General features: G+C 48.4%; 1 protein-coding gene across 20 annotated transcripts in view; it reads left to right on the top strand.

Annotated features, from left to right (window-relative positions):
- The window catches only part of PPIP5K1 (diphosphoinositol pentakisphosphate kinase 1), a 232677-nt gene that overhangs the window by 4618 nt on the left and 205784 nt on the right, over nucleotides 1–22275 (top strand). For 19 of the 20 annotated variants that reach the window (XR_004002272.1, XR_004002273.1, XM_030577306.1 and 16 more), the window contains exons 2-9: nucleotides 277–959; nucleotides 3800–3995; nucleotides 4076–4166; nucleotides 6598–6683; nucleotides 7178–7332; nucleotides 11938–12039; nucleotides 12378–12539; nucleotides 21753–21874. Coding sequence is in view for 18 of the 20 variants with exons in the window: in XM_030577306.1 (XP_030433166.1) it covers nucleotides 813–959; nucleotides 3800–3995; nucleotides 4076–4166; nucleotides 6598–6683; nucleotides 7178–7332; nucleotides 11938–12039; nucleotides 12378–12539; nucleotides 21753–21874 (1061 nt within the window). In the remaining 2 variants the exon portion in view is untranslated. The remainder of the gene's footprint in view (nucleotides 1–276; nucleotides 960–3799; nucleotides 3996–4075; nucleotides 4167–6597; nucleotides 6684–7177; nucleotides 7333–11937; nucleotides 12040–12377; nucleotides 12540–21752; nucleotides 21875–22275) is intronic. The other variant, XM_030577290.1, reaches the window with a different exon arrangement.

Below are 22275 nucleotides of genomic sequence, written 5' to 3'. Positions count from 1 at the left end.
ATTTTGCGTTTAAACTCTGTGTGGAAAAAACTGCCCATACGGGGAGTGCATACAAAAGGTGCCTATTTTTTTTTGTCAGTTGAGCCCTAAGTGACCTACTTATGATCATGCTGTGAACCAAAGCCAGATTTAGATAGCAGGAAATCCTGACTTCCAGTCACGTGCTCTAAATATTGCTTCCCATTCTCCTTGAAGTGTCTCAAAATGCTACTACCCCCACCATGCTAACTTAAGTGCCTCATGTGATTTGTCCTTTATTTTTTTTTCCCCCCCCAGGCCTTCCTGACCAGCGAAGGGATTGAAGCTTGAGGATTAGGAAGCAGTCTTCATTCTCTCCTTAGCTCCCCCCACCCTCTTGATTATCAGCTGGTGCCCCCAGGGGTTATAGACTGATGTAGCCAGCAGTCTGGAACGTACAGCATTGTAAGGGCTAAGTCTCATCACATCCAACTAATTAATTTTAGCAATGACACCATTCCCCTCCCAGCTAGTGCAGATGGATTAATTGCACACTGGAGGTGCCTGTTTGAAATGGCACTGGATGCTGTGCTCCCCCCGCCCCCTCTCAGGGTGCCTTCCAATATCGCTGGCTTCTGTCCCCACCCAGTCTAAAGTCTTCCTCCAGCCCAGGCACCTTTCACTAGTACTGCTATTACATTCCTGGGTTCGTTCATACAGCGCTAGTCCCATCCCACCCACCCTGGTCTCTTTTCAATAGCATCAGCCCTGGCTTGCTCCCCATTGTGGGTTCTTTTTTATCCTGGTTTGTACATGATGATTCCAGAGCGGGATGGTCGGCCACCCAGGCTGTAATGTCGTCGCTGACGACCTCCCATGAGGGCGCAAGCTCCACTCCTAGGTTTTTTGTTGGTACCAGAGATGATGAGACAGACTTTCTGGGATCAAACATGAAGACAGACGAGATTGATTTCTTTGAGGATGATGAGGAGTCAGAGTCGGTAAGTAGGTCCTGGTGCTATGGAGTGGAGTGCTTGTGTGTGTCCCATGTCCAGCTTTCTCCTTGGTTGCTTAGTTTTTACATGTATGGTTACTTTAGAGGTGCCAGGCTGTCACAACCTGCAGGCCATACAGACCAGGCATTGTGTATAGTAGTATGGAAATGTCATGTCCTAGATCCCCATCACTAAGACTATGATTTTCTTATGGAGATCATGGAAGCCATGGAATTCGTGACTTCCTGAGACCTCCGTGACTTCAGCCACCAGGGGCTGGGAGCTGCAGGGTCTCCCCGGCAGGGCCCCCTGCAGCTCCTGGCTGTGGGAGGAGAACCCCGGAGCTACAAGCCACTTTTTTAGTAAAAGTTATGAACAAATATCAGGCTTCCATGAATCTTTCTTTATTGCCCATGACCTGTCCATGACTTTTACTAAAAATATCCATGACAAAAATCTTAGCCTTACCCAACACCAAATACAGCACGATTGTTCCACTGTTCTCAGCACCCAGTACTTGGGCAAATTCTAGGGTTTACTCTTTCAGGTCCTTTAAATGGTGGTAGCAGTAGGGCGGTCCTGGCAGCTTCACCCTTATTGGATCACAGATCATCTGCACCCTGATATTACAGGCTGCAGAAAAGAGTAATCTCCTTCTGCTTGTGAATGCTTCCTTTTGCCTCTGTTTGCAACCCCCCTTACTGGCCTGTCTTCTGACCCCCTTTGTAAGCAGGATTAATTCAGAGGCACTATTGTACCTTTTCCTTCCTTTGGAGCTCTGTTACCCCTTTATCATTCTTAGTTACTTAAAGGAATTCACCATGAATAATGCAGACAGACTGCACTGAAGCGACAGTGTTTTCTGTGTGGCGCTGGCCAGGGGCCCTCTGAGGGCTTTGCAGGACTTCCATCTGTAGCTTTATGGGTCTGACCCTTTGGCTTGAGGTGTGTGATATGGGCTGAGCCTCTGAGGGCTAATGCATACAAGTCTTGTTCCATAAATAGAATAGGAGCTGTATTCACATGAAGTGTGGTGTTGGTGGACTGGATGGGAATAAGAAGAATGTTTTCTTTTGTGAAAATGATGAAGTAGCTCCCTAGAGATTCCTCTGTGTCTCTTGCTGCTGGAGGGGCGTGTGTCAAGATGTTTTCTTGATATCCGGTTTAATGTTTAATAAGGTGGTGTTTGGGGTCATGAGGGATTTGAATCCCCTGGTCCCTCCCCTTGCCATGTTGTCCTGGATTGTAGTGTTCAGGTCACTGCTCCATATTTGCCTGGGGCACATAAGATCCTAGATGGAGGTTGCAGAGCATTTCCTATTGTAAATATTTCCTTAAATATGTTGGTGTGAGTCAGTGACCATTACAAAGAGGAGGGAGAAAAATTGTTCTCCTTGACCCCTGAAGATAGGATAAGAAGCAATGGGCTAAAATTGCAGCAAGGGATGTTTAGGTTGGACATTAGGAAAAACTTCCTAACTGTCAGGGTAGTCAAGCACTGGAATAAATTTCCTAAGGAAGTTGTGAGATTTTTAAGAGGAGGTTAGACGAACACCTGTCAGGGTTGGTCTATATATAATACTTAATCCTGCCGTGAATGTGCAAGGGACTAGATTTGATGATCCCTCCAGGTCACTTCCAGCCCTGCGATTCTATGAGTCTATCTCTTCTTCTGGGGCATTTAGCTTATTGTCAAAATCCTTCTAAATTAATAAGATGGTTTCTCTGAAGATCCCATTTGTGCAGGATTCTCACTCCCGGGTCTAAGCTCTTTTTTAAGAGACCAGTAGAACAACTCTGACTCTTAATGGTTTTTATCCTTGTGGTCAGTGGTAGTGGGAGTAGAGTTCTAGCCAAGCCCATGTGTAAATGCTGACCTCTGAAAGTTCCAGTTAGTCCCTACTCTTTCCTTGACTCTGTTGGCAAAGAAGCTCCCTACAGGAGTCTGGCCTCATCAGCTCTGCTCCAGTCCTCCTAAAAGCATACTGCCAGGCTTCATTGGGTAGAAACATTGGCACAAGGGCTGAGCTATTTAGAAACAGTCATTCTAGCAGCTGCACTGGCTGTGACTGCTGCAGTCAGCTTTGCAGAGAATTCTCATTCTGACTCCTAGTTTTCATACACTCTTAATCAGAAACATTTGCATTTATCTGAATTCTTCTGTATGTGGTGTCTTACCATAGGGAACTTGAAAAGAAAATGGGGTGGGGGTGTTTGAACAAATTTCCTTGAGTTATTTTGTTGTTACTGGAGGGGAGTACAGGAGGAAGTTACCCACTGTTTTTAAGAAAAATAAAATTATTCTAAGCATTTTTGCGTGCACTTCTGCAGATTCAGCCCATGAACTTTGTGGTAAAATTGCTTTTAAAGATGGCAATTCCTAACTGCAGAATGAGTGTTGTGTGGAAGGGATGATGTGCAAGTCCTCGTGCTCGTCCATGGTCTGTGTTTGCTTGGCCATGTGTATGTGCTTGTGTCACCAGTGTGTATGTGTGCACATCACCTTTCGCATGTGTATGCAAAGAGGAGATGTTAGAACCACATATTAGATCTCTCCTTTTCTAAGCTTGTAATGGTTTAGAGAGTGACTCTGATAGTGTAGGTGTTCAGAGATAGAAGGGAGAATCTTCCGTGTGCTGGAGAATCAGGTGTTTTAAGATGCTTTTAATGGTTTCCACTTGCCGAGTTCTTTGTCTCGGGTGTGATCTAAAGAGAAATGAAGCGTGTGTGTGGGTTGCGGGGAAAAGCCCCATGTTTGTTCACAATTGCTGCCTCTATATGCCATTTGCAATTTGAGTTCATTGAACAAGATGGCTCAGTATTAAGCTGCCTGCTTGTCCCCTCAGCCTCCAGAACGGCAGATTGTGGTTGGAATCTGTGCCATGACCAAAAAGTCCAAGTCAAAGCCCATGACCCAGATCCTGGAACGTCTATGCAAGTTTGAGTACATCACCGTGGTAATCATGGGAGAAGATGTCATTCTGAATGAGCCAGTGGAGAACTGGCCTCCTTGTGACTGCCTCATTTCCTTCCACTCTAAAGGTAAAGGTTTGTGGCAGCCCCTACCCCACAGGCCTGGCAGTGGGGAACTTGCATTAATAGCATCTTCTGCTGTTTTTCAGGATTCCCTCTGGATAAGGCAGTTGCTTACGCCAAGTTGTGCAATCCGTTTCTGATTAATGACCTTGATATGCAGTATTACATCCAGGACAGGTAGGAGTTCAGTGCCTGGAGAATTCCTTCATTCCCCTGTGGGTGAACTGCCTGACTGGTTCCTGAGCTCCCTCAGTGTGCTGTACAAATGCTCCTGCTGCTTCACCTTCCATGTGCTAGTGGGTATAAGGGACGGAGGGGCCTTGGTTGCCTCTATTTAGCAGATTTCTGGGAGGTGATCTCATAACTTCCAGATGGGATGATGTAAGGGGAAGGAATGGACTTACTTTGATTGGAAGCAGGTGTATTTTGAACTTTCCTGATTAGTACAGTGTGTGGGAGGGACAGGGTGAAGTACGACAAGGGAGTGAGCTCACAGAATGATTGATGGGAGTGATTAGTGAGGACAGGTCAGATCCCAGTGTAGGGAGGCAAGGAGTGACAGCAGCAAGGGCAGGTAAGATTCTGGGGAAGGAGGGGGAACAGCCAACGTTTTGTAGCTAAGTACCAAAAGGGTAGCTCCTAAGTAAGTGCCAGGCCTCCAGGGAGTCTGAGCACTTGCAGCTCTCAGGAACACCAGCTGATTTGTAGGTACCCAGCTCCTAATGAATTCAGACTGTATATCTAAATATACAAGAGTCATATATCTAAATATATTAGGAGTCAGAGCTAGGCAGCAAGGGTTGAAAACTTTGGCCTCGGATGTTTAGGGCTAGAGTGTCACACCCAGCCCTCTCCTCCAGATTTCCATGCCTGAAACACTGCCATGGAGTTGTGTGGCTGGCATGCCCTCAAGTTCAGATGCAAAGAAGGTAGCTATTGGTGTGAAAACCATAGCTTTCCATTTGGGACCGGTGGATGCGAGGACTCCGCTGCTGTTAGGTGTCCCTGACCAGGGTGGAGGTTTCTTGTGGTATGGTCTCTACCACTCTTAGTTGTTGCTGTCCAGTGTTGGAGGGGGTTGAAGGTGATGTTCTGCTGTCCCTAGGTGTCCAGGTTGGGTGGGTGCAGGTGAGTATGATGGGCACCCAGTTACCATCAAGCTGTGACAAAGTGGGAATCTTTTGTAATATTTTTGAGTTCTGTTTGTGTCTGTTTCCATTATATGCAACATTGTTACCCAGTGAGGTGGAAAAGGACCCTTTGCTCTTAGGGCAGGCTGAGTGACATAGGTGTGGGTGTTGCCCAGCTATCTGGGCCTTAGTCTCCATATCATTGGAGCATCTGAGAAGCCAGTGGCAAATCCAGTTGCCAGGACATTGACACCTAGCAAGCAATGACCCAGAGGGTTATGAATTTCCCCATCTCTACTTAGGGAAGCTGAACAACAACCCCCAGCTTGAGATCAAAGGACAGGAGAGTTATGAGGTGGGGGATAAGAGCTGGCAGCTGGAAGGAGTCAGGGCTCTCACCTGGTCTGATGCAGGAGGTCAGACGGCAAGACAGCGTTTGAACCAAGGGGTTCACTGCAGCATGGCTGGGCTTGTGCTGACCAGAATGGACTGTGCTTAACCTTCAGTTCTCTCTACTACCCTAAGGCCTCCCTAGGCTGTGTTCCAATTGATTAATAAACCCGACTATTTTCACAAGTTGTGTGTGTCACTACTAATTCTGGGCGAGGTGCATTAATTCCGTAAGAGTGTACAAGTCTCCATCAGGAGTCAGAGTTGGACTCGCTGAATGGTGCTTACGGTGGGAAGCGGGGGCTGCAGGCCCAGAGGTCCAGTCTAAGGAGGTGGGGACTCTGCGTGGCTTACCCTGGAGGAAGAGTGAGACCTCTAGGAGATCTGGCACACTGAAGGCATTCCTCCAAGAGACTGGGAGCTATAGCATTAGTCCCGTGGATCCATGACATAGGCATCCTAGTTCAGGATGGGCAGTGGTTTGCTGCTCACAGGCATCCCAATCAGGGATGCGAGGCAGACATCTCTGGGCAGGTGCATGCAGATGCTTTGCCTCCCTTAGTGTCATGACTGGGGTTTGGGCAGTTAGGCGCAGTGGTCATGCAATGTGGCATGCTTAGTGGTTAGAGGACTGGAATAGCACCAACAGACAGGAACCAGGGGTCAGAGCTGGGGTCAGGATTCCAAGAGCAAGCTGAGAGGCAGGTCCATTGCTATAGCTGGCAAGGGAGTCCACCTTGCTGCATAGGCATTCCTGGAATTCCTCTTTGGCTTCAGTGGGGTGGCTGGACCAATAAGGGACCCCAAGGAAATCTGTTGGTCTAGGCTTTCAAGGTGTTACTTCCTGTGGTGTCTGTCTATGACGTGATGCCTGTGGTCCTACCATGGCTGCTGGGTGGTGGCATGAAGGTGCCAGCCATCCTGCAGACCTGGGTTCTAGTCCCATCCATGCTGAACCTCAGACATAGACCTTGTTGCATTCACTCAACTTAGTGATAAATCTCTTCAAGTTTTATGTCGAGGTCACAGCTATGACCTTTCCGCCTATTGTGTTGGCTGCCACTGACTTCTTGTCCTGTCCCTTGCAGGCGAGAAGTATACCGGATCTTGCAGGAGGAAGGCATAGACTTGCCCCGCTACGCTGTGCTCAATCGAGACCCTGACAAGCCGGATGGTGAGTGTACCCAGGGGGCAGTGGGAGTGACAGATGGCAAGTTCATCTCCCCAGAGAGCTCCACTTTACGTGACTCGGCCTCAGAAGAGTCTGGGAATAGAGCTTGAGTACACAGGGATGCTGATGTTTCTCAACCTCAATTTACAAACAAGCTGGTGTGCCTGGCTCCCTTGTCTGCCCTTGGTTACTAAGGCCTCAGGGGGCCAGCCTGATGCTATTCCCAAGTATCCTATGCAGCACACCCCAAATGCCCAGGCAGCATGGCTGTGATCAGAGCTGACTCCACCAAAGGAGTGCCTCCAAGGATGGTGCTAGAAGGGACTTGCTGTTAAAGATCAGACCTTGGTGGCAAGCCTGAACAGACCTGATTTGCAGTCTATGCTGCAGACCCAGACGTGGGGTAGAGGAGTGAGGTGGGGGGGAATGGTGAGCTGGGTCCCCTGAAGCAGGCATCCCCGCTTTCCTGACCTGCTCCTGCTGTGCTTTGTCTACAGAGTGCAGCCTAGTGGAGGGAGAGGACCAAGTGGAGGTGAATGGAGCCGTTTTCCCAAAGCCATTTGTAGAGAAGCCAGTCAGTGCGGAGGATCACAATGTTTATATTTACTACCCAACTTCGGCAGGTGGGGGCAGCCAGAGGCTCTTCCGGAAGGTGAGGGGAACTCCAGTTGCCAGTGGCCATTGGCTATGAGGCAGACACTTCAGTGCATGCCTGTCGGCAGATAAATAAAACTCCCATGTGCCTTGAGGCCAGAGATGAACCACTGGAAGGAGAGTCCTTGGGTCTTGGAAAGGCTTGTGGGGCCTCCTGGAGGGAGTGGTGCAGGAATCTGGTTTCAAGCTGACTGAGATTTTGTTGCTTGTAAATGCAAAAATCTGTTAATGCCATGTTAAGAACGTGTAGTTAAATCACAGTGAGTCAGGAATTGCTGAAGAGACTGTTCCAGCAGCAGTACCTGGCTTATGTGCTCAATCACACCATAACACAGCAATAGAACAGCCCAAAAAAAGCCTAGTAGATTTCAAATGAAGGTTGCTCAAGTGCTCATCCCATCCACATGATCACTAGAAGTCATAGATAGTACCAGCTAATGCAGTTTTCATTCAGATGCCTTAGCACCCAAACTTCATGCTGGGTGTATCTATGCTACAGAATTAACTCCAGTAGTCTACCCTTGAAAGATTTCCTTGGAGGTTAACCTATCACGAGGGAGAGTGTCCACACTGTAGAGTAACAGCTAAGTGCTGGTGGATCCATGCTGGAGCTCTCCTCACTCGCGTGACAGTGCTAGGACTTCTGGAGGCACATCTATAGGTTTCCTACTGTGCACATCACCAACCCCTCTATGAATACTGCATCTCACTCTGGTGCGCACTCTGCTCTCCATGTCTGCTGTCACTCTCAAGGCTTTACTTATCTGTTTTTATCCCTTCCCCCATGATTTGTCTGTTTTTGTTTAGCTAGTGCATTCTTTAGGGCAGGGACCAGCTTTTCCTCTAGGTTTTGTATATGCCTAGCACAATACAAATACGAAATTGTCAAACAAAGACTATTCAGTAACAGTTAAGGTTGCATTAGAATATGCTACATCCACCCAAAACCTTCACAACATGGAAATAGGTTGGGGGAAAGACTTGTGCATTTCTTTCCACTTTTATATTGCCTACAGTGCTGTCAACAGTACAGTCCAGCACTCCATATGGCTTTCACCTCCTCTTCTGTAGAGACACAACACGAATGCAGACACCAGCGTATCAAACTTGCACTGTAACTCATTTACTTCTAAATCAAGTTATATCAATAGATCACCACATCTGATTCCCACATTCCATGCAGTGGGGAAGTTATTCTGCCTTAGCAATGTTGAGGGCACTGCTAAAGTTTTGCATTATTGATTTTTTTTGTTTTTGCATTTCCCTGACTGCTATCTGAATTGGGGGTTTATTGTCTTAGTCAATGATATGGGTAGTGAACTGCATGGGAATTTAAACAGCAGATAGACAAGTTTAAGTTTGAACTCTTGATCTCTTCCCCCCCCGCCCCCCCCCCCAATGGAGTGAGTGGTAATGTTCACATATGACAGATTTGCTGTCAAATTGGCAGGTTTGGCGCAGTGCACAAACTTTCAGTTATAGGTAAAAAGTTATAAAATGCTCTATAGACAAGACAACTAGGATATATGGTCTAGATCAGTGTTTCCCAAACTTTGGACACTGCTTGTGTAGGGAAAGCCATTGGTGGGCTGGGCTGGTTTGTTTACCTGCCGCGTCCGCAGGTCCGGCCGATCACGGCTCCCACTGGCCATGGTTCGCTGCTCAAGGCCAATGGGAGCTGTGGGAAGCGGTGCGGGCCAAGGGGTGTACTAGCCGCCGCTTCCTGCAGCTCCCATTGGCCTGGAGCAGCAAACCACGGCCAGTGGGAGCCGCGATCGGCTGGACCTGCAGACGCAGCAGGTAAACAAACTGGCCCAGCCCGACAGGGAATTTCCCTACACAAGTGGTATCCCAAGTTCGGGAAGCACTGATCTAGATGAAAGAACTGTAAGGTGGGTGTGTAACTGGTTGAAAGACAGCAATTGGAGTGAGTGTTTTTTCTGTCAGACTGGGAGAGTGTTTCTAGTGGAGTCTGACAGGGGTCTGATAGTAGTCAGTATTTTCATTAATGACTTGAATAATGGAGTGGTGAGTGTGATGATGCGGTTCTGGCGGGACCCAACTGAGAGTGCCAATTCAGGACCAATTGCTCAAACAGGGCAGTCACAGCCCAAGGCTGGTTTTTTTCCACCTCTAAGGCAAACCAAACCAGCCAGACAAAAAGGACTTCAGTTTCACCCCACTGGCTAACCACAAGTCACACAAGCAATTTCCTTAGACACTGCAGTCTCCCAGTGTCGCCACCAGTGCCACTCGTCCTGGGATGAATGGTTATGAAACCAACACCCCAGTAAAAGAAAAAGGTTCTCTCGATTCCAAAGGATCAAGTCTCAGAGCCAGGTTAATATACACATCAGATCTTACCCACAAATCACGCTGTTGCCAATCCTTTAGAATCTAAAATCTAAAGGTTTATTCATAAAAGGAAAAGGGTAGAGATGAGAGCTAGAATTGGTTAAATGGAATCAATTACAAATAGTAATGGCATAAGTTCTTAGTTCAGGCTTGTAGCAGTGATGGAGTAAACTGCAGGTTCAAATCAAGTCTCTGGAGAACATCCCCCGCTGGGATGGGTCAACAGTCCTTTGTTCAGAGCTTCAGTTTGTAGCAAAGTCCCTCCAGAGGTAAGAAGCAGGACTGAAGACAAAATGGAGATGAGGCATTAGCCTTATATAGGCACTTCCAGGTGTAAGAACACTTCTTTGTTCTTACTGTGGAAAATTACAGCAAAATGGAGTTTGGAGTCACATGGGCAAGTCCCTGCACACCCTGCTGAATTACAAGGCGTATCTGCCTCCTCTCAATGGGTCAGTCATGTAGCTGATGGTCCTTAATGGGCCGTCAAGCAGGCTAAGTAGAGCTAACACCAACTTGTCTGGGGTGTTTCCCAGAACTGCAGCACCAATTTGAAATACAGACAGTATAGAGCCAATACTTATAACTTCAACTACAAAATGATACAGACATACAGACAGCATAATCATAACCAGTAACTCATAACTTGGTCTTAGACACCTTATATGACCCCCTTTACGTAGGATTTGGTGCCACTACAGGACCTTGGTTGCAACCCATGTTCTATATGGTCCCAGTTTATATCAATAACGTCACAGTGAGTAAGATTTAAAAATTTGTGGATGACACCAACCTGGGAGAGGCTGAAAGCACTTTGTAGGACAAGATTAGATTTCAAAATGACTTGGACAATTGGAGAACTGATCTGAAATCAATAAGATGAAATTCAGTAAAGGTAAGTACAAAGTACTGCACTTAGGAAGGAAAAATCCAGTGCACAACTACAACATGGGAAATAACTGCCTAGGTGGTAGTACTGCTGAAGAGGATTTGGGGTTATAGTATCAGGGGGTAGCTGTGTTAGTCTGTATCCACAAAAACAACAAGATGTCCTGTGGGACCTTAAAGACTAATAGATTTATTTGGGCATAAGCTTTCATGGGTAAAAAACATCACTTCTTCAGATGCCCACAAAAGTTTATGCCCAAGTAAATCTGTTAGTCTTTAAGGTGCCACCACACTCCTTGTTTGTGGGGTTATAGTGAATTACAAATTGAAGGAGAGTCAGCAATGTGGTGCAGTTGTGGAAAAGGCTAATATTCTAGAATGTATTAACAGAAGTGTCATATGTAAGATACAGGGAGCAATTGTCCTGCTCTGCTTTGTACTGTGAGGCCTCAGTTAAGTACCTGGTCCAGTTCTGGATCCCATACCTTAGGAAAGATGGAGAGTAACAAAAATGATAACGGGGTCAGAAAACATGACCTATGAGGAAAGGCTAAAATAAAATGGGCATGTTTACTGTGAGAAAAGAAGACTGTTATCAGGTCCCACCTCTATCTCCTAATATGATAAGGGCTCTTATAAAAAAGATGGTGTTCAAGTGTTCTCCCTGTCCACTGAAGTTAGGACAAGAACTAATGAGCCTAATCTGCATAAGGGAGATTTAGGTTAGCTATTCGGAAAAAACTTCCTAACTATTCAGCTAGCTAAGCTATGGAGCAGGCTTCCAAAGGAGGTTGTGGAATCCCCACCACAGGTTACACAAATCTCTGTCAGGGATTGTCTAGGTTTACTTGGCCCTGCCTCAGTGCTGCAGGCTGGATTAGATGACCTCTTGAGGTCCCTTACACCCTTGCATTTCTGTGATTCATACCCAGTTTCAAGGGTCCCATTCCAGCCCTCTTTGCTCAGCCTTTTGGATTAGGTTGTTCCCAAGGGAGGAAGTGCTGTTCCATACATTGCCAAGCTCTTGTGTGGCTGAATTTGATTTTGTTTAAACTTCCCATTTAGCTCTTTGTTAGGCAAAGTCCAAACAGTGGAACACTTCATTGTGAAAGAGAAGGGTTTGAAGGGAAAGTACTTTCCCCTGTGTGTTGCTAGGTGGCTTGCTGTGTGTGAGAGAGACTTATCCACCGTCAAGCAGACTGACAGACTAATAAGTGCTGTTAGGGTGCCTGGCCTGTGTGGTTCCTCACTGTTTTTCCCCCTCCCCCGCAGCATTGGATCCTGCATGAGCATATTTTAGCTCACACTGAACAGCTCCCTTTTTACCCCCTCTGAGGGTCTCTTCATCTTTTGCTTTCAGATTGGTAGCCGGAGCAGTGTTTACTCCCCTGAAAGCTGCGTACGGAAAACGGGCTCATACATTTACGAGGAGTTCATGCCTACAGATGGCACTGATGTCAAGGTGAGGAGAAGGCTGGAGTGAAAGTGAGGGATGGCTGCCTCCTTGGCCAGATTGTGGCCTTAGTAGTCCTGCTGAGAACTCTTTGGAGTGTTCCCTCCAGATATGAGTTGCTGACAGCACTGCCTGATCAGGGTGAGGATTTAATGCTTGTCTGCATCAGACATTAATGAGGAGAGTGTGTGGCACCAAACTCCATTCCACTTCTCCATATGTCTGCAGGCCAGGTGTGTCCTGGTGGATTCTAGCTAGTTTGTGTGTTTGCTCAGCTGTAACTTTTTGGAACCTGGCTTGATAATCTGGTGATGCAGGCCACCTAGCTCACCTCTGTCTCTACCCAGGTGTACACAGTTGGGCCGGATTATGCCCATGCGGAAGCCCGGAAGTCCCCTGCTCTGGATGGGAAAGTTGAACGGGACAGTGAGGGGAAAGAAATCCGCTATCCAGTCATGCTGACTGCCATGGAGAAGTTAGTTGCCAGGAAAGTCTGTGTTGCCTTTAAGGTTTGTGCATAGAATCATAGACTATTAAGGTTGGAAGGGACCTCAGGAGGTCATCTAGTCCAACTTCCTGCTCAAAGCAGGGCCAATCCCCAACTATTGCTCTTTTTTTTTTTTTTTGTGCCCCAGATCCCTAAATGACCCCCTCAAGGATTGAACTCCCAACCCTGGGTTTAGTGGGCCAGTGCTCAAACCATTGAGCTATCCTTCTCCCTTCCTGCCCCCCTTCTGTAGGAGTAAGACTGTTCCCTGAAACATCCTGTTTTTGCCCCAGGCATCCACTTCTGCCGCAGTCTGTCACCCCATTGGTCCTGACACCCCTGAGACCAAGGTCTGTAACCAGTCAGGCAAGCTGAGGGGACGTGGGGGTGGGGGGAAGGGAGCAGCTCAAACGTTTTGTGTTCTCAGCTGCGTGTGGGCTGAGAACATTTAGGCTGCTTGTGTTACATTGGTTAGTGTCACTCTCTAACTTGTGGCCTGCCATCTGCTACTCCCATGGTCTGTCCCTTCCTTCACTACTCTTTCCCACTCTCATGTACATCTTGGTGCATGTTTTCTGCCACTTTTTCAGTGTCTGTTTTGCTGTTGGGCCCATGTACATTAGATGCTTTTTGGCATTGCTGTCCCCTGGTTCTGGTCCTGTGCTTGCATGTGGAAGTGCTCCTTCCATTTCGCAGGGGTTCAGCACCAGTGTGATTGCCCTATTTAGAACCAGTCTTGAAAACCCTTTCTTCTGCAGTGTTGGAGTCCTAGTGTGGATGGGAGACTCAGGCATTGCAGCTGCACTGGTTCAGCTGTTCCTCTTGGTGCAATCCACAATGCTCCTGCTCACCCTCCATAGCTACCCTAGTCTCAGCTCGTTGCCATGTACTTACCCATGACCTGAGACTGCCCCTTCCCGTGGAGGGTGCTGAGGTGATTCTTGACAGTTCTTGGCTCTGTCCAGTAGTGCCTTCCACTGTCTGGGCTCTGACAGACCTGCTCCAGCAATTCAGCTGTCTTATTCCAGCCACCTCTGGACTTGCCCAAGGCACAGCAAATCGATCCCTGTTTCTGTGTGAAAACTTCAAATAAGCTTCCCATTCCAGACACTGGACTCTGTTCCACTGCCTTCACTCTGCAATGACTCATCTCCCCATGCAGGTTGTCTTTACCGTTATTGTTATGGGGCTTATTCCTTCACTCTCTCACTTCCCTGGTCCTTCTCGTATGAACAGAGAGCAACAATACTCAAAAGCGCAAACAATTCAATGTTTATTGGGGTGAACTTCCAGCAAGCATGATTCCAGTTTCCTTCCTTAGTGTCCCTGTTCCCAGCTCTGACACCACAAAGCCTTGCCTGTGGCCCTGTTCCCATCCCCTGTTCCCATTTTCCCCTTTAGCAAAACATGATTTTAATTCCCCCATCCCCAGTCCCTGTTCCCATTTCCCCTCCCCTTACTTCCTGATTGACGGCAGACTATATAGTAAAACCTGAGTTTTGCTTAGCTATACCTTAACCAATCATTTTACTGAAATTTAACTAACTAATCCTAACATATTGTAACATGGTTATTTAACCAATTATATTCCAACACCTTCATTGGTTTACATCCAACAAAATTAATTATACAGCAGACAGAAACAATTACAGAACCAGACAGAGACCATGCAAATAAACATACAAAACAATACAGAAGTGAGGATTTCACAACTACATCTATACAAACATAAGGGTTGTCCAGCTGTGTCTATTGATAAGTGAGTTCTTGCCAGACAGGATGCTATTAAACTAAGGGTATGGCTACACTTGCACTTCAAAGTGCTGCTGCGGCAGCGCTGTGAAGTTTCGAGTGTGGTCGCAGTGCCAGCGCTGGGTGAGAGCTCTCCCAGCGCTGCACGTACTCCACATCCTCTGTGGGTGTAGCTTGCAGCGCTGGGAGCCGTGCTCCCAGCGCTGCGGCACTGTTTACACTGAGGCTTTACAGCGCTGTATCTTGCAGCGCTCAGGAGGGTGTTTTTTTCAAACCCGTGAGCGCGAAAGTTGCAGCGCTGTAAAGCGCCAGTGTAGCCATGGCCTAAGTTTCCTTTTACATCTTCTCGGCTCTTCCCTTTCTCTGGAGTGATAGAAATATCAGGACAGGAGTGTATTCCTAATAGCCCAATAGCATCTTATTTCAATGTGACTAGTTTGGAATGTGAGGCTGTGACCATGCACTTCCCAGCTTATGGCTGCCTAACTACATCTTAGCTGAACGCTTTAGCCTGTCACAGTAAGAGAGGCCATTACACAGACAGTGATTTTTGATTCTTTCTTTTATACCTTTGTAACTAGCTAAGTGATAAGAATGCACCTAAATTCTTAAAGTATAGGCCTTTGCAGACAGGCCTGAATATCTATATCCAAAGTTATTTTCCCTTCCACCAGTTCTGTACTTTTTCCTCTCTCCCTTAATTTCTTAGATTTCTCTTCCTCCTCTCTCTCTCCCCTCTCCCCAACTCTTCACTTTTTTTCCTCTATGCCCCATCTTCCACGATCATCTCCAGCAGGGGCGCACACATCCAGACATGTTCTTCTCACCATGGCAGCAATTGTCTGTATCACCAAGCAAGGCAGTGCCAAGTCTCTCGCTCTTTATGCAGAGGCCATCAGGCTCTGGAACTAAGGCATCATGCATGATGTCCTGCTCCAGGCCACATACCTTCTAGGTGCCAGCAAGTCCCTTGCAGACACACTCAACAGGTCCTTCCACGTGAATCACGAGTGGGAACTGCATGATCCCACACTACACTCCATTTTTCCATTGTTGGGGCCAGTGCTGGATTTACACCTTATGGACCCCCTAGGTACAGCATCATCTGCTCCCCCTGCCTGCATCTTTTGTGTTTTCTGTTAAAAAATGAAACTTTTAACCCACTTTAGGTGATCCTAGAACGCCCGTGCCCCTAGGCATGTGCCTACTGTGCCTAATTGGAAATCCAGCCCTGGGTGGGGAAACCCCTGCTGGGACCTCTTCACGACCAGCAAGAACCACAAACTCCCCCTTTATTGTTCCAGAGGAACACTGGGAGTGGATTCACAGGGCGATGCCCTTCTCCTGCCGTGGACCAAAGACAAACACTATGCCTTTCCACCCATTCCCCTCCTCCTACAAGATCTGTGCAAAATTTGCAGGGACCGGGCTACAGTCATACTGATAGCCTCCTTTTGGCCTCACCAGTATTGGTTCACAGACCTCCTCCACTCGCCCCCCCTCAGTCCACATCCACACCCACCTGCATCCCCTCATGCAGGCACAAGGACGACTCCAGCACCCCCACCCCACCCCATCTCACGGGTTGGTATTTGGATGAACTTGCATGTAGACCAGGTGTGCTCCACACCCCCATATGCGACAGCCTCATGCACAGCAGGAGGCCATCCATCAGCACCTGCTGTGAGGCAAAATGGAAGCATTTCACGACCTGGGCACGCTGCCACCATTACTCACTGGACTCCATATTTATTCCTAACCTCCTGGACCACCTTCTCAAACTGTCGGGTCTCGCCCACTCCTCCATATGGGTTCACTTGGTGGGTGGGTGGGGGGGGACGACGACACTGTGCTTTCGTCCCTCTGGTAGATGGTTTCTCCTCCTTCGCTCACGCAACCACCACTCATTTCCTCAAAGGTTTGCTCAGTGCCTTCTCACCAGTGCTCAAACCTAGCCTCTCTTGGGACCTGAATATCGTTCTCTCTGCCCTTACTAAACCACCCTTTGAACCAGGGCTTTCGTTTGGAGCCCAGAGCTGGAGCACGGAGCAGCTCCAGAGCAGTGGAGCTGCAGGTTTTTGCCTGGAGCTGTGCTCTGGCTCCACTCCAGCTCCAAAGCCCTGCTTTGAACCCCTCACAACCTACTCTCTCACCCACCTCCATGAAGGTGGTGATCTTGTTGGCCATCACCTCGGTGAGAGACGTTAGTGAATTGGCATCCACAATGGCTGACCCTTCCCCCACCCCATCTTCCACAAAGACAGTCTCCTTGTGCCTGTGCCCCAAATTCCTTCCCAAGGTGGCCTCTGCATTCCACCTCAACCAAGGCATCTACCTTCCCATCTTTATATCCCAACCCTCATGCTTTCCACAGGACTAGAACGTTACAGTCGCTTAACATCTGCCCGGCTTTAGCCTTTTTATCTCCAATGCACCTGTGCCTTCCGTGCTTCACTCAGGTTCCTAGTTGTCACTGCCAAACTTTGTAAGGGCCAGGCCCTCTCCTCCCAGCCCATCTCTAAATGGATTGCCTGTTGCATTTCTGAATGCTTCTGTCTCTTATGTACCCCTGTCCCCTGGAGTCATGGCTCATTCCACGCAGGCGCATGCTGCCATGTCCACCTTCCTCGCGGATGTGCCGTGGCAGGACATTTGCCGGGTAGCCATATGGCGTCCCCATCCACACCTGTGCCGCTCACTATACCATTGCCCCAGAGCGGCTGTGGATGTGGCCACCGGCCACACTTTTACAGACTAAGGCCTGACCTAAACTACACAGTTAGGTCGACATAAGGCAGCTTAAGTCGAGCTAATTATGTCAGCATCTATACTACAGCCTTGTCCTACTGATGTATGTACCGTACTACATAACTCCATCTCCGTGAGAGGCGTAGGGCCTTTGTTGGTGTAGGGTATGTCTACGCTACGGGATTATTCCGATTTTACAGAAACTGGTTTTTTAAAACAGATTGTATAAAGTGGAGTGCATGCGGCCACACTAAGCACATTAATTTGGCGGTATGCGTCCTTGTACCGAGGCTAGTGTCAATTTCCAGAGCATTGCATTGTGGGTAGCTATCCCATAGTTCCCACAGTCATCCCCACCCATTGGAATTCTGGGTTGAGATCACAATGCATGATGGAGCAAAAACAGTGTCGTGGGTGATTCTGGGTAAATGTCATCACTCAATCCTTCCTCTGTGAAAGCAACGACAGACAATCATTTCATGCCCTTTTTCTCTGGATTACCCTGGCAGACGCTATAGCATGGTAACCATGGAGCCCATTTAGCCTTTTTTCACTGTCGCCATGTGTGTACTGGATGCTGCTGACAGACACGGTACTGCAATGCTACACAGCAGCATTCATTTGCCTTTGCAAGGTAGCAGAGACGGTTACCAGCCCTATTGCACCGTCTGCTGCTTTGGAAATTGGCGATGACGGTTACCAGTCATATTGTACCGTCTGCTGCTGTCATGGGTGTGCCTGGCTGGCCTCGCTGAGGTCAGCTGGGGGCGCATGGATAAAAATGGGAATGACTTCCCAGGTCATTCCTTTCTTTGTTTTGTCTAAAAGTAGAGTCAGTCCTACCTAGAATATGGGGCAAGTCTACTAGAGAACCAGAGAGCACAGCCGCTCCGGGTCAGAGCCCCAGAGATCCCACAGAAATGATGAGCTGCATGCCATTCTAGGGGGTGCCCCTGCAACAACCCCACCCGTTGCTTCCCCCTTCCTGGGCTACCATGGCAGTGTCCCCCCGTTTGTGTGATGAAGTAATAAAGAATGCAGGAATAAGAAACACTGACTTTTTAGTGAGAGAAATTGAGGAGGAGGCGGCCTCCAGCTGCTATGATATTCCAGGCAGGACATCTCCATTACTCATTAAAGGGTGGTGGGGAGAGGAGCACAGCCTCCCGCTGCTATGATAGTCCAGAATCTCCATTAGACATGAAGGTGGGGGGGGGGAGAGGAGCTCAGCCTTCAGCTGCTATGATGAGGATGGTTACCAGCGCTGTTGCACCATCTGCCAGGACTGAATCTCCAGGACACAAAGCTTAAAGAAGGGAATGACCAGGAGTCATTCCCATTTTTGCCCAGGAGCCCCTGGCCGACCTCACCGAGGCCAGCTAGGAGCACTCGCAGGATGATGACGAGGATGGCTATCGGTCATTTTGTACTGTACCGTCTGCCACTGGGGAGGGGAGGGGAGAGGTTGCTGCTGTTTAGTGCTGCAGCACCCCGTCTACCAGCAGCATCCAGTAGACATACGGTGACATTGAAAAGAGGCGAGACACGATTTTTTTCCCTTTTCTTTGGGAGGGGGTGGTAAATTGATGACATATTCCCTGAACCACTGGCAACAATGTTTTTGACCATTCAGGCATTGGGAGCTCAGCCAAGAATGCAAATGCTTTTCGGAGACTCCAGGAGCTGTGAGATAGCTTGAGTCCTCAGTCTTCCTCTCCCTCTCTCCCTCTCCCACCCCCGTCCCATGAGCGTCCATTTGATTCTTTGGCTTTCCATTATGGTTGTCACACAGCACTGTGTTGAGTCCCTGCTGTGGTCTCTGTTTATCATAGCCTGGAGATTTTTTCAAATGCTTTGGCATTTTGTCTTCTGGAACGGAGCTCTGATAGAACAGATTTGTCTCCTCATACAGCGGTCAGATCCAGTATCTCCCGTATGGTCCATGCTGGAGCTCTTTTTGGATTTGGGACTGCATGGCCACCCGTACTGATCAGCGCTCCACACTGTGCAAGCAGGAAATGAAATTCAAAAGTTCACGGGGCTTTTCCTGTCTACCTGGCCAGTGCATCCAAGTTCAGATTGGTTTCCAGAGCGGTCACAATGAAGGCGTATCATAGAATCATCATAGAATATCAGGATTGGAAGAGACCTCAGGAGGTATCTAGTCCAACTCCCTGCTCAAAGCAGGACCAATTCCCAACTAAGTCATCCCAGCCAGGGCTTTGTGAAGCTGGGCCTTAAAAACCTCTAAGGAAGGAGATTCCACCACCTCCCTAGGGAACCCATTCCAGTGCTTCACCGCCCTCCTAGTGTAGATTTTTGACAGTGAGGGTAATTAGCTATTGGAGCAATTTATCAGGGGCTGTGGTAGATTTTCCATCACTGAAAATGAAGAGTGGATGTTTTTCTCACAAATCTGCTCTAGGAATTACTTGGAGGCGGGTCTCTGGCCGGTGTTACACCAGAGGTCAGACTAGATGATCACAGTGGTCCCTTCTGGCCTGGGAATCGATGAACGATGCACTGTGGGATACCGCCCGGAGGCCAATACCGTCGAATTGTGGCCACACTAACCCTAATCCGACATGGCAATACTGATTTCAGCGCTACTCCCTTCGTCGGGGAGGAGTACAGAAATCAGTTTTAAGAGCTCTTTATATCAATATAAAGGGCTTCATTGTGTGACGGGTGCAGGGTTAAATCGGTTTAACGCTGCTAAATTCGGTATAAACGCGTAGTGTAGACCAGGCCGTAGTTAAGGTGATGCAGTGTCTTTGTAGACACTGTTACTTACTTTGTCTGTCAATTTCACAGTTCCAGTGGAGCAGGCATCTGAAGCCTAGCTGTTCTCTGCTCCCTTGGGGAGCTGAGCAGCTGGCCCCTGCTCGGAGTGGAAGTGAGAAGCCCGGGCTGCTGGACTCTGCTCCCAGTGGGGGGTGCAGGGGGAGAAGTCCAGGTGGCTGGACCCCACTCTTGGCTGAAAGAGGGGGCCTGGGCTGGACCTGCTCCCAGTGGGGAAGGAGAAGCCTTTCTCCCCCCCCCCAAAACAAACAAACAAACAAACAACAACTAACATTGGCTGTCTTGTCAACTTCTGGCTCCATGCTGGAGCTGTGAAATTGACAAGGCTGCCCAGCTCCGGGCAGGGAGCAGGCAGGGGAGAAGGGTGGGGTAAGAAGCCAGGGCAGCTGGACCCCACTCCTCAGGGGCAAGAAGCCCAGGTAGCTTCCTCCATTCCTGGTGGGGAACAGGGAGGCAAGGGGAGCCATTGGGAGCCCAGGAGCATGTAGGGCAGCTGGGCTCCCTGCAGGGAGCTGAAGCGGGTCTCTCAGCTTCTCATACTGGACTACCCCTCTTAAGTTGGTGGAAGTGTTCCTGGTGAGGATGTGTACCACTGACCCAAGGAGGTTAGTGTGGATATCAGCCACCACAGTAAATACTGCACTGGCTGTAAGTTGACCTAATATAGGTTGACTTAAGTTTTTAGTGTAGACATATCCTATGACTTCTCGCAGGTCCTCGCACTCACCTCCATGCTGTGCACGGCTCGCTAATCACCCACATTTGGAAACCATATAGAATCATCGCTCAAAGAAGAGGAGGTTACTTACCTGTAACTGGAGATGCTTCGAGGTATGTGGTCCCTATTTGGATTCTGATACCTGCCCTCCATCCCCTCTGCTACGGACTACATTGCTTAGTGGTAAGAGGGATACTGGAGTAGCATTAACCCACATGGCCTCTTATAGCCTTGGATGCAAGCACGCAGACAATGCACATTGCACGTGCGGGTCAATGGACATTGTTGCAATACAAAACGTTTCTGGCTGCAGCACATGGCATGAGTGCGTATCCACATCTGGAATTCAGACAGGGACCACACATCTTGAAGAACCACCAGTTACTGGTAAGTAGCCTCCTTTTTCTAGTCCTTGTGGTTGAGGAGAAAGCTTGTGGAAAACAGTTCCACACAAATGCCATGGCTGTGGAATTGCAAAACATATGGGACCCTGTCTGTATGGAACCAAACCTATCCACAAGTTCCCCATTTCTGAGCTATATGCAGGTGAGACCAGGGGTCGGTCCGTTACTGCTCAGAGGCTGCCCAAATGAAATGGGCTATGTATTGCTATTGTTATGACCTTGCAAACATTCATGTACATTTTGGAGATGTCCAGTGCACTCAGCTGAGACTTAAGATAGCTTGCATGGTAACCTTTGTGCTGTCTTCATCCTAGGACTTTGTCATGCTGCTTCTCAGAGCTCTTTATGTGGCTTTTCTCCTCAGCTGAGGTTTGAGTTCAAAGGACTGAGTGCAGGAGTGTAGTCACTTCTCTTAAACTCTTGACGTGGCATCCAGAGATTATGCTTGTTGTGACAGTTCTGCTGTCCTAGTTCACTTGCTCATGGTGCAGCCCCTTTATCCCACAGATGTGAACATACACAGGCTTACCTGAAAGGGCCAGTTACTGGTAACTCACTCCTCTCTTTTCTCTCTCCCAGAATCCATGAAGTGTGTGTATTGGTGGTATGGGGGTGCTGAAGCCAGAGGGTCCTAGCCTTTCTGCCAGAGAAAGCAGAGCTTGGAAGGCCTCTGAGGAGCCATGCTGCACAGTGTATTGGCTAGGCCTGTGCTGCATAGTCCTCTTTCATGGCTGCTGGCTTGGGCCTGTGCTGCCTGCCCTGAGCTCTTGGGGAGGTTTGTCTGAATCCCCTTTGTTTCCTCCTCATGCAGCAGACAGTGTGTGGGTTTGACCTTCTGCGGGCGAATGGCCACTCCTTTGTCTGTGATGTGAATGGGTTCAGCTTTGTGAAGAACTCCATGAAGTATTATGATGACTGCACCAAAATTCTTGGGTATGTACAGAGGTAAAGTGTATGTGTGTGCGTGAGGGAGCTCCTCCAAGTATGTGGTATAACCCTGTGCTCCTTATGCTGGGGAGCTCAACGAACTGCTCAGCAGGGAACACTTGCCTTGTATTTGAAACTTGTAAGTGCTTAGGATGGGGAAGCTCCAGGGTGTAAGGGGTTAATTTCTCTCAGATGCAGATTTGCCAGCCAATAGTAATATCTTCAGATGTAGTCGAGCTGGCCTTCTTATAACCTACTGAACCCAGCTACTGTACTGGAAATACTTGGAAAGTGGTTGGTTGGCCTAATGCAAAGGATGCCAACGCTGCACTCTGGAGCTCTCCTGCTGGGTCTGTGACATGGCAAATCTGACTTGAGTGTGTGTGCAGGACTAAAGGAAGCACTGT

Source organism: Gopherus evgoodei, chromosome 10 (genome assembly GCF_007399415.2).
Source record: "Gopherus evgoodei ecotype Sinaloan lineage chromosome 10, rGopEvg1_v1.p, whole genome shotgun sequence".
Taxonomy (NCBI): domain Eukaryota; kingdom Metazoa; phylum Chordata; order Testudines; family Testudinidae; genus Gopherus; species Gopherus evgoodei.
Note: the sequence above shows the minus strand (reverse complement) of the source record. Positions and strands in the feature narration are given on the sequence as shown.